At 52.3% G+C, this 9465-nt stretch overlaps 5 protein-coding genes across 5 annotated transcripts; 3 read left to right on the top strand and 2 right to left on the bottom strand.

Moving 5' to 3' along the window:
* The first annotated feature begins 1006 nt into the window (after positions 1-1006).
* Positions 1007-2462, top strand: J3458_009244 (uncharacterized protein). The gene is made up of 2 exons (XM_007809124.2): positions 1007-1927; positions 2013-2462. The coding sequence occupies exons 1-2, from the start codon at positions 1709-1711 to the stop codon at positions 2328-2330; spliced, it is 537 nt and encodes a 178-aa protein (XP_007807315.2). The 5' UTR covers positions 1007-1708; the 3' UTR covers positions 2331-2462.
* On the bottom strand, positions 2086-6842 carry SEC21_1 (coatomer subunit gamma). Its single transcript, XM_007809126.2, has 5 exons — positions 6712-6842; positions 6308-6618; positions 4932-6249; positions 4048-4866; positions 2086-3979 (listed from the first exon to the last, which is right to left on the bottom strand). Exons 1-5 carry the CDS (start codon positions 6785-6787, stop codon positions 3747-3749), a joined length of 2757 nt encoding a protein of 918 aa, XP_007807317.1. The 5' UTR covers positions 6788-6842; the 3' UTR covers positions 2086-3746.
* On the top strand, positions 3029-3438 carry J3458_009243 (uncharacterized protein; the record flags this gene model as incomplete). Its single annotated transcript, XM_066119661.1, has 2 exons — positions 3029-3312; positions 3384-3438. The coding sequence occupies 2 exons, from the start codon at positions 3029-3031 to the stop codon at positions 3436-3438; spliced, it is 339 nt and encodes a 112-aa protein (XP_065975457.1).
* A 228-nt stretch (positions 6843-7070) lies between the features above and the next one.
* Positions 7071-8770, top strand: atp12 (chaperone). The gene is made up of 2 exons (XM_007809127.2): positions 7071-7753; positions 7832-8770. Exons 1-2 carry the CDS (start codon positions 7453-7455, stop codon positions 8629-8631), a joined length of 1101 nt encoding a protein of 366 aa, XP_007807318.1. The 5' UTR covers positions 7071-7452; the 3' UTR covers positions 8632-8770.
* A 79-nt stretch (positions 8771-8849) lies between these two features.
* J3458_009240 (uncharacterized protein) lies at positions 8850-9232 on the bottom strand (the record flags this gene model as incomplete). The annotated part of the gene is made up of 2 exons (XM_066119660.1): positions 8850-9097; positions 9190-9232. 2 exons carry the CDS (start codon positions 9230-9232, stop codon positions 8850-8852), a joined length of 291 nt encoding a protein of 96 aa, XP_065975456.1.
* Positions 9233-9465: the final 233 nt, after the last annotated feature.

The following is a 9465-nucleotide window of genomic DNA, read 5'->3' as shown; positions in this document are numbered from 1 at the left end:
CTCCGTGTCGATATCCATGGCATCATACCATCTATTGACTAGGCGGTGAAATCGCCCGCCGTTGATCATCTAAAGCAAGTATAACGTACTCTGCATCGTCATTTGACACAGGAAGCATTCCGCGGCCAGCGTAAGCATGTCTCATGAACCATGTGTAATCAATACTATTCACATTGGTAAAACGAAAAGGGCTAGCACCTATGTCTGTACGATTTGTTTCGAAGTGGTCCAAACATGGCACAACGACATGTAGACCAGGTACCTGGCCATCGTGCCGTATACCTATCCAGTTGGCACAATAATATAATACAATACAGTAGTGTATACTTGCTCCTAGGCGGATAGGATATATTCCGCTGCAGACTGTAGTCCACGTATCGGCTGCTTCGGGCCATGATCCGGAACACAAGACCAAAAATCCACATTAGAAACACGCAGCCTGTGCGACGAGCCTCGAACTCCTAAAGCCTTGTGCTACGCTGACTCCATCCATCGTGCTTACACAGCAGCCCGCCCTCACCACTCGCCATGCCATCTCATCACCGTCTCACCGGGCCCCAAAGTCTACATGCCCAAGCCAATAGGGTTGCGATTCCAATTCGTCACTTACAAAGCTGCTGACCGAGTGGCAAGACGCGTCTACACCACACACAAGTTGCGTAATCGGGCCAGATTTAGGAGTGAAGCAGTTCGGCCCAAGCCGTACAGGACATGAGGAAGGACTTGTGGCGGTTTAGACTTGGGGCGTAAGCACATTTTTTTAAAAAAAAAAAAAGATATCAAGTTGAAATAGCAAGGCACAGTGTAGGCTTAAATCTAGGTTAGCAATTCAGTATTTTATTTTTTGAATTGACTTGTCCAAGGTCGTTTTGACTTCCCATAGTCGGTGCATATGTGTCCAGGAAGAACAACGGGGAACCCGAGTTGTCAACAGCAGTGCTCGTAAGAAAGCAGGCAGGCGGCAAATGAAAAAGGTCTCACGGTAAGACAGTGACACAAAAAGAGGGCTCGATCAGAGATGCCTGCTATTGACGATGGCAACCCGTTGGTGCCTACACAAAGGGGGGGAAGCGACTTATCAAGCGTCTATAAGCGATGAACCCTCAACTAGCTCTGTTTATCAGCATCCCAGAGACTTGTATCATCCAACACTCTACAGTAGCGTGATCCTTCATATAGTATGAGAATTCCTACTAACAAAATGCCGTAACTTTAATCTCGGCAGCCTCCTCGTCTATTTGTGCAACCCAGTCCTCATGGGCCCTAGCTGGTTCCAGTCACCGTTCTGTAAACAGGAAATACTCCTGAACCCAACCAACCACCCCGGGACGCCAGTAAATGTTTCAGACACAACGTTGACCTTCCAAACTCCCAATGGGGGCTTGCAGAAACAGCTCTAGTCACCACGGCCAGTAAAACACCACAGCCGCCCGGCCAGGATCATCGCATCCTCCCACAGATCCTGCAGGAAGTTTCCGACTGACATCAATCAGCCGGCCGAATCAAGCGAGCCCATCATGCGCAACGGATTCCCTTTGCTCACCGTGTTCTCCGTGGACGTGTCCAGGTCGAGCCCCCTTATCCAAGTATAAATTGGAAGGCCTTTCTTGACAAAAGGACTTGATGGACTGTGTAGATGAAGCAGTAAAGAAGAAGAAACCAACAACTCACACCATCTCTGTGCCTACCCAGCACGACTTGCTGCAAAATGCGTCTCTCCAGCGTCCTTCCCACCCTCGCAGCCGCGGGCATGGGCATGGCCGCACCCACGGAACTCGAGCAAGGACAAGACGCAAACTTCAAGCGCGAGATGCTCGCCGCGCACAACTTCTTCCGCGGCCAGCACAGCGCGGATCCCCTCTCCTGGAACCCCGATCTCGCAAAAAAGGCTCAGGACTGGGCCGACACCTGCAACTGGGCCCACGATGTAAGTCGGCGCCGGCGGTTCCCCATCCCCCAAGCGCCCTGCCCACCCAACCAACCCACGTATACTAAGCAGACATGAAATACAGAGCGCCGGCGAGAACCTCGCGTCCGGCACTGGCCTCGCCAGCTGGGGCAGCTTCGTCAACCTGTGGGGATCCGAGCGAACAGAGTACGACTGGGCAAGCCCGGGCTTCTCCATGAACACCGGCCACTTCACGCAGGTTGTGTGGAAGAAGACGCGGTCCGTGGGATGTGGATGGAACAAGTGCCGCGGCGGCCAGGCAAAGGCCAACGGCCACTACATTGTGTGCAAGTACGATCCTGCTGGCAACTACATCGGCCAGTTTGCCGAGAACGTGGGCGAGCAGACCGGGGGTAAGCCCACCGACGTGTGGCAGCAGTAAGCTGGGACATTGTACACAAGACAGAACGGTCTTGTTTTGTGAAGAAACAGAGTATGTAGCTCACCATTTCACTCTTGAACCCGGAAGGGGGGCAGCGTTGAGAGGTGTATACGTCGTATATAAAGAACTGACTAGCGAAAACGGACCTATGTTTCATGATGGAGCCTTGAGAAAAGATATGGATGTAGATGGCAGCAATACAAAACTTTGGATGGAGTCTGACCAAGGCTGCCGGTATGACTTGCCCTGCAGATGGCGTTGTAGTCGCTCCGCAGAGAACTTGCAGCAGCGGCAGCATGTACTTGAGGCATAAACGGCCTCGAAAACAGCTCTCTTTATTCGCTTAGCTCGGCATCCACATGGACGTGAAGAGGTGTTGACGGCCAAACCATCCGCGGCCCAAGGCAAAAAAGTACAGTCCCACGACATTATACACATGGCCGTTTCTGCAACTGAGATTCTACACGTACTCACCGCGCACCACGTTAATTACGCTTTGCCGGTTGACGCCCACACCCCCGGTACACAACGGGCCAGGCATCAAACCGCAAGTCCAGATGTCCGCATAACCACAAATCTGTCGTCCCCGCCTCATCCCCGCCTCACTCACATCACACAACTTCCACACCACGCCGACGTCATCGCCTTCTCCCAAGATTTAGAAGCAGCAAAAAAAAACAAAAAAAAAAAAAAACACCATGGCATCCATCGCCCGCTACAGTCTCATCTTTTACGCACCGCCCGCCGCCGTCGAAGCCTGCAAGGCCGCCATCTTCAAGGCCCGCGCAGGCCGGTACCCCGGCCCGGGAAACTACACCGAATGTTGCTGGTCCGCGACTGGCACCGGCCAATTCCGCCCCGGCAACACGGCCAACCCGCACATTGGAAAGGTCGGTGCTCTCGAGCAGACGCCCGAGGTGCGCGTAGAGACGCTGTGTGTCGGACTGGATGTTGCCAAGAGTGCTGTCGCGGCACTCAAGGAGTATGAATTTTGCCCTCCCCCAATCTCGTCGGACTGTATTCCGTACCGCGGAGTTGACTTTCCCATCGCAGAGCGCATCCTTACGAAGAGCCGGCTTACCAGGTCATCAAATTGGAGGATCTATGATGAATTCCCTTACAGCTTCAAGTTGCGCGTAGGTGGAATGCTTTTTTGCCGGAAAACAAGAAAATTAAATGGATAAACAATGTTAGTCATGGACGTCCAGTATACATGTTGAAAAATATGTTGCATTTGCTTTATCATTTGGCATCTACTGGCTCAACTCAAAAGAAAAAAAAACATGGAATATGACCCAGTCAGTCCTGCTCCTGCAACCTGTATAGTGTAAGCATGTCGATTCTGACCGTCTTCTCCCCGAGATAGGTTCTAACCATCAACACATTAATACCCTCAACGCCGACATTCCTGCTTTTTTAGGCCACCGATGCAATCACAAGTGCCGCCACATTTTCTTCCTCGCTTCTGACTGTAATCTTTGTCGTCACCCCAGACTTTGATGAGAAGGCCATTCTCACACTGGCTGCCACTCTGCCGCCAGAGACAGTCTTGCCCAACAGCTTGAGCGTATGTGTGCTCTGGTTGACGGGTACATCTGTGCCTTCCAAGGGCTGCAATGAAAGAGCCTTGGCCAGTTGCTCCGTAGCATCTGCAACAAAGTCCATGTTAGTTAACCAACAGTACTTTTATTAGTTTGCGAATCATGAATCCACTCACCGGCGATGCTCTTCATGCCGCTCAACTGCAGAGTCTCCTCTGCCTGCTCTCCCGAGGCACCAATCTGTTCCCACACATGACTGAAGTTGCTGGCAAACGTGGGCACAATGTAGTCGCTACCGCTGAGATCAAACTCTGACACCTCATACTCGTCATCGTAACCTGTATCTTCCGGCTCCCCGGTCGAGGGATCAATCTCCTTGCTTGTGAATTTCAAGATGTTGGAGAACGAAGTAACAGGCATGGAGCCCTCTCCATTGACCTTTTGGAACGCAACATACACCTTGCCAGGCTCGTCGGTTACAAGTTTCTCGCACTGGATGATGAAGACTTCCTCCAGTTCGTCCTCCTCCCCGGGTGTAGCGACGACCGACACATTCTCCAAGACGGTATCTGGCAGAGTGTTCTTTACTTCGTATTGAAGAACGATGTGCTCCTTGAAGATGTGTTTCACAAGAGTCACAACGTATTCGGTCTCGGCCTCTGTCAACTCGACGACTGTTGAAGACTTGAGAACATTGCCAAACTCCTTCATTTCGGGGACCTGCATCAACTCCTCGGCATATCGCTGAGCTTGAGCGGAAGCAGAAGCCGCAGCCTCTGCGCCGCTGGCCGAAGCCTTGGCAGCGCCGACCTTGGGTGCTTTGATGGTGGGTGCAGTGGCTGTGAGCTTCTTTGACCTGTCTTCGGCATCCGCTTGCTCCCGGGTGACGACGGGAACTTTGGTAATATCGAAAGGCTCCGCAAAGGAACTTTTGTCGTCGGAAGTGACGTACATGACAAGCTGGTGTTCGAATACTGGGAGAGAGAACATGTTTTCTAGGTTCAAATTAGCTTCCATTTCTCAACTCAGTCGTCGGCGTAGAGGTTTATTTTTTGCATACCATTTTTGACAAAGTTCTGCGCCATCTCGTCATCTTCCTCACCCATGAGTTTCAAGTTCAGAGCTGCACGATCACGGACCTCGTCATCGACATCATCCAAGCATCGAGTGAGAAGGACCTTGACACTGGCCTTGACATCAGGGTCCTTTTGTCCCACACCAAACTTGGCCAGAGCAGTAACTGCAGCAGCCCGCACAATAGAATTTTCGAGAACAACTCTGTTGTAGATGTATCGAATATACTTGGTAGGCTGAGAAGTCTTAGGCCCTTCCAAACCAATCAGGTGCAGAATACGGACAGCGAGTTTTGTGAATTCGCAGTCCTCGATAAACTCGCAGAGGTGGGCCAGAGCCTCGTCCTTTGAGTCGGGAACAAACTTGATCAAGTCAAACATGCTTTCTACAACTGCACGCTTGAACTCATATCCACCCTCGTCTCGTAGAATGCTGCTGAGGAAGGTCAGCATACCCGCCTGCTTGCTGGGGAACTTCAAGCAGAGTGTTCGGATGGCCTCGACAATGGTAATTTTGAACTCGTCGGTGATCTCCGACATGAAGCTGGAAATTTGCTTCATGAGTCTGTCGACGCTAGCCTCATTGCCGGTCTTGAGGAGAGTGGTGATGGCGAAAGTGGCGATGGATCGGTTCGCATTTGAAATCAGAAGCTCGATGTCGGGGTTGCAGACACTGACGGCAGAAGGCTTGAAGGAAGCAAAGCTGTGGAGTATTCGGAGGGCGGCAAACTTGGTCACGGCTCGGGGAGAAGTCAAGAACAGCTGTAGAACATGGACTGCCTGATTGACTTCGCTATCGGTCACGTCGCGCATGTCGCAAATGGCCTTTGCGGCCTCGAAATTGACCATTTCACTCTTGTGGCGCAGCCAGCCGTCAAGGAGCTGCATCATGGGCTTTCGAAGAGAAGCATCTTCCTCAGCAAGCTGAGCAGCCAGTCGGACAAGCATGACTGTGGCAGCGGGGTTCTTAACAGCACCAGCAGAGCCAAACTGCTGCACCATCTTGACCAGGGCCATTCTGTCGTGCATTCGCATCTGGTATAGCAGTCCGATGGCGTGGTATTGTGACATTGTCGAATTGTTCATGGGCATCTGACTGCTTGACGAGGAAAATCCGAGGGAGAATCCGCCAGAGGACTTGGTCGAGGCAGCGGCCTCTTGAACCTCGCTCTGCCAGCGTCGAACAACATCCTTGGCGACGGGCAACAGGTGGTATGAAGAGACGAGTGCGGCCGATGAGACTGAGGGGTTCTTATCAACAATTGCTGTCTTCATAACTCGTTCGATCGCTTGGACAGAGGTGGCCTTTTTGGGGGTTAGTTTTTGGCACTTGCGGAATGCTCGAGGTTCCGGGGGCACAAACGTCAATAATGCGGCACAAGGCCCGAATAGCGTTGGGTCTAAATATGGCATCGCTGCTGCCACCAGTATCCTTCATAATTGTGGCCGTAACCATGATAATATCCTCGGCAGAGCTGGCCAACTCCTTAATGACGAGGTGGACCATCTGTCTGAGGCTGGCATCCTTGTTTTGGAAGAGCTTGGAGATTCCGAAGAAAAGGGTAGTCGCTTCGTTGGTCGGGAACTTCTCCCCAGTGTAGAGGAGGAGAGCAATCTTGGTGAGTAGGATTCGGCATCGTCGCGGTTGAATGGTGCCTTCGTTGAATATACGTGCTGCAATGTGGCATTAGACGGCGTGCTATAGAAAGGGAGTAGAAGGAGGTGGGCACCGCCAGATTGGAATCAGGCGAATTGACTCCGACTCACCTTCTTGAAATACCTGGGTTCGGTCCACCTTGACCAGGCCCAGGTCGGCGTCCTCGTCCTTCTTGCCGTAGCTCATTTTGGGCGCTGCGTCGGAGGAGGATTGGTCGTGAGCTGTCCAGCTTGACTTCAAGCGCAGCACTGGATAATCAACCACGTTGGCACTTGGAGTCTCAGGGATGGGGGGTGAGCTCTCACGTGATACCCCACCCTTCGCCGAAGTTGAAGTGCCCGACTATTGGCGGGCCTGGTTGAGGTGTAATGTTTAGATGGGGCATTTGGTATTTGCAGCAATGTGTCTAGCTATTTGGCTCAATTAAATGTGAAAAAATTATTTTGTATTCATGCCCAATTTTTCGGGCAGGAGTTGAAGAAGCTGGGCCCAGATAATCGTGAAGTGGACGGTGTCGGACACTTCTTATTGGCAGAATAGCGGTCATGCCGTTTAGTACCAGGAAAGCTACGTCGTCCCAGACCCCTGACGCATTCACGCTGAGGGAGTAGAGCTTCGCAAACCACAATGACTTTCAAATGTAAATATTTCAATGCTGTATAACTATATAAGACCATAACAGGGACACTGCACGCCCTCTTCGTCGCATTGGCCATGTGGCGTGTCCGAGTGGATCACGGCCCCTTGAACCTGAAGACCGACTTACATCATTTTCAACCACCCAAAGTTCCATCCCAAATTTCCGACATCAAACCCGCAAACCCATCAACACCCCCCCCAGAATCACCATCATGCGGCCAACAACCCAATTACCGCTACGGACGGTCTCGCGCACCATCAGCACACCCATCCACACCCGCCCTCTCCATGCCACGACATACAAAGCAGCCAACGTCGCCCCGGTCCTCGGCACCGGGCCACCACCGGAGCCGCCGACCCCAGCCGTTCGCAACATGAACGAGCGAATCGAGCGCCGGCGGAAACAGGCTGAGCTGCTGAAGCAAGCCAAAGTCATAAGAAACGCAAAGGACGGCAAGACCACGGCCCTGCGGAAGAGGTTCTGGAAAGAGGTCAGCGTGCAAGAGGTAGACGGTAGGTTTTGCTCAACCACAAGTCGCTCGCCGTGTTTTTTTCTATTTTTGCTAATGGCCGCGGCGTAAAAAAAAACAGGCGCTCTTCAAATCCACCTCGATGCACGGCCGCTGCGACACCCGCAGACCAAAGAAGTCATTCGGCTGCCCCTGTCCAAGCCCAACCTCGCCTTCGCCATCGCCCTCGAATGGGACACCCTGACGTCGTCGCTGCAGGCCACCAAGCAGCACTTCATCCCCCTGACCTCGCTGGTCTGCCGGGCGTTGGACATTGAAAGGGACGACGCGTCGAGCGCGCCCGGCGCGGCAAAGATCCGAAACGAAATCACCACCAGCGTCCTGCGGTACCTCGACACCGATTCACTGTTGTGCTGGGCACCGCCCGCGGGAGAGCATGACCTGCGCAACGACGCGGGCGAGTCTCTTCGCGATGTGCAGAAGCGCACGACTGACGAGATTGTCTCGTTTATGACGACGCACGTCTGGCCCGGCATCAAGCTGGAGCCCGTGCTCGACGGCGACGCCATCATGCCCAGGAAGCAGGAGGACGGCGTGCGGGAAGTCGTCCAGGGGTGGGTGTCTGGCCTGAGTCCCTGGGAAATGGCAGGGCTAGAGCGAGCCGTGCTGGCGGGCAAGAGCCTGGTTGCCGCGGCACGCTTCATCACCGAATGGAGCGAGGGACCTGTCAGGAAGCCCAACCTGTCCAGCCATGTGCAGTTTGGCGTGGAAGAAGCTGCCAAGACGGTCAGTCTGGAGGTGGATTGGCAAGTTACACAGTGGGGAGAGGTTGAAGATACGCACGATGTGAATAATGAGGATGTGCGCAGGCAGTTGGGCAGCGTTGTGTTGCTGGTTTCGGGAACGGGCAAGCATGCCTAGAGTGAAAATTAGGGTGGATGTGAAATGTACTTTTCGAGCATTGGCATTGATGTATACTATAGAACAGTAGACTGCGTATACCATGTTGACTCATATCAAACAGAAGTGGTCTGAAGCTTGAAGAGAAATTATGTCCATCAAAAGGTCTGAATGCAATGTAGTACGATGGCTCCCAAAACACCCCTCAAAATAATCATTCGTTAACGCAAAAACGCTCCTTATGCTAGATAAACAACCCAGTTCATCCAAATTAATTCTGTATTGGCACTCCACCCCAAGGCATCAAAACTCGTAGTGTCCCAGTTAGAAAACGACCCAGTCATATCCAAATCTCCAAAACCCTGAAACTCAGGTTCTATCGAAAAGTCAAAATTCGTCGCGGAATCGAATGCCACCGACTGCAACAGATCGTATTCTTCCGCTCCTGGAACGGTTTGGAGCCGCGGATTGGGACTAGCCGGGCTGCCTTGAAGGCGTCAGTATTGAAGGAAAAAAAAAGAAAGAAAAAAAAAAATCATGTAAGTGAGGTCTTGGGGATGAGGACGAGAATGGGCGTACTTCCTGACTTTACCAAGACTTTGCTATGGATGATCTGAAGCATTTTGAGAGACTGTCGCCCAGAGGCATTGAACGAAGCAACATGCTTCAGAATCTGTTGGCATTCGTCCCAAGCCGTTGACATTTGGGCTTGATTGAGTGACGGGGCGAGGGTGGGACATGTCCTCGCTATGATAAGAACGATGCCAGCCGTACAGGCATCTGTCTAAAATGAGCGACTGAAATTACCAAAGGAAAAGAACAACAGTTTGGATGAGCCACACTTACACAGGACAT

Source organism: Metarhizium acridum (genome assembly GCF_019434415.1).
Source record: "Metarhizium acridum strain ARSEF 324 chromosome Unknown scaffold_141, whole genome shotgun sequence".
NCBI lineage: Eukaryota > Fungi > Ascomycota > Sordariomycetes > Hypocreales > Clavicipitaceae > Metarhizium > Metarhizium acridum.
This window is presented reverse-complemented; position numbering and strand designations above follow the sequence as displayed.

Bases quoted from the DNA above. Each gene is read 5' to 3' on its own strand.
- SEC21_1 (XM_007809126.2), bottom strand. From the start codon at position 6,787: ATGAGCTACGGCAAGAAGGACGAGGACGCCGACCTGGGCCTGGTCAAG. The intron at 6,619-6,711 runs GTGAGTCGGAGT...GCCACATTGCAG, and splicing joins AACCCAGGTATTTCAAGAAG to CACGTATATTCAACGAAGGC. The intron at 4,867-4,931 runs GTATGCAAAAAA...ATTTGAACCTAG, and splicing joins GCAGAACTTTGTCAAAAATG to AAAACATGTTCTCTCTCCCA.
- J3458_009244 (XM_007809124.2), top strand. From the start codon at position 1,709: ATGCGTCTCTCCAGCGTCCTTCCCACCCTCGCAGCCGCGGGCATGGGC. The intron at 1,928-2,012 runs GTAAGTCGGCGC...CATGAAATACAG, and splicing joins CCTGCAACTGGGCCCACGAT to AGCGCCGGCGAGAACCTCGC.
- atp12 (XM_007809127.2), top strand. From the start codon at position 7,453: ATGCGGCCAACAACCCAATTACCGCTACGGACGGTCTCGCGCACCATC. The intron at 7,754-7,831 runs GTAGGTTTTGCT...AAAAAAAAACAG, and splicing joins CAGCGTGCAAGAGGTAGACG to GCGCTCTTCAAATCCACCTC.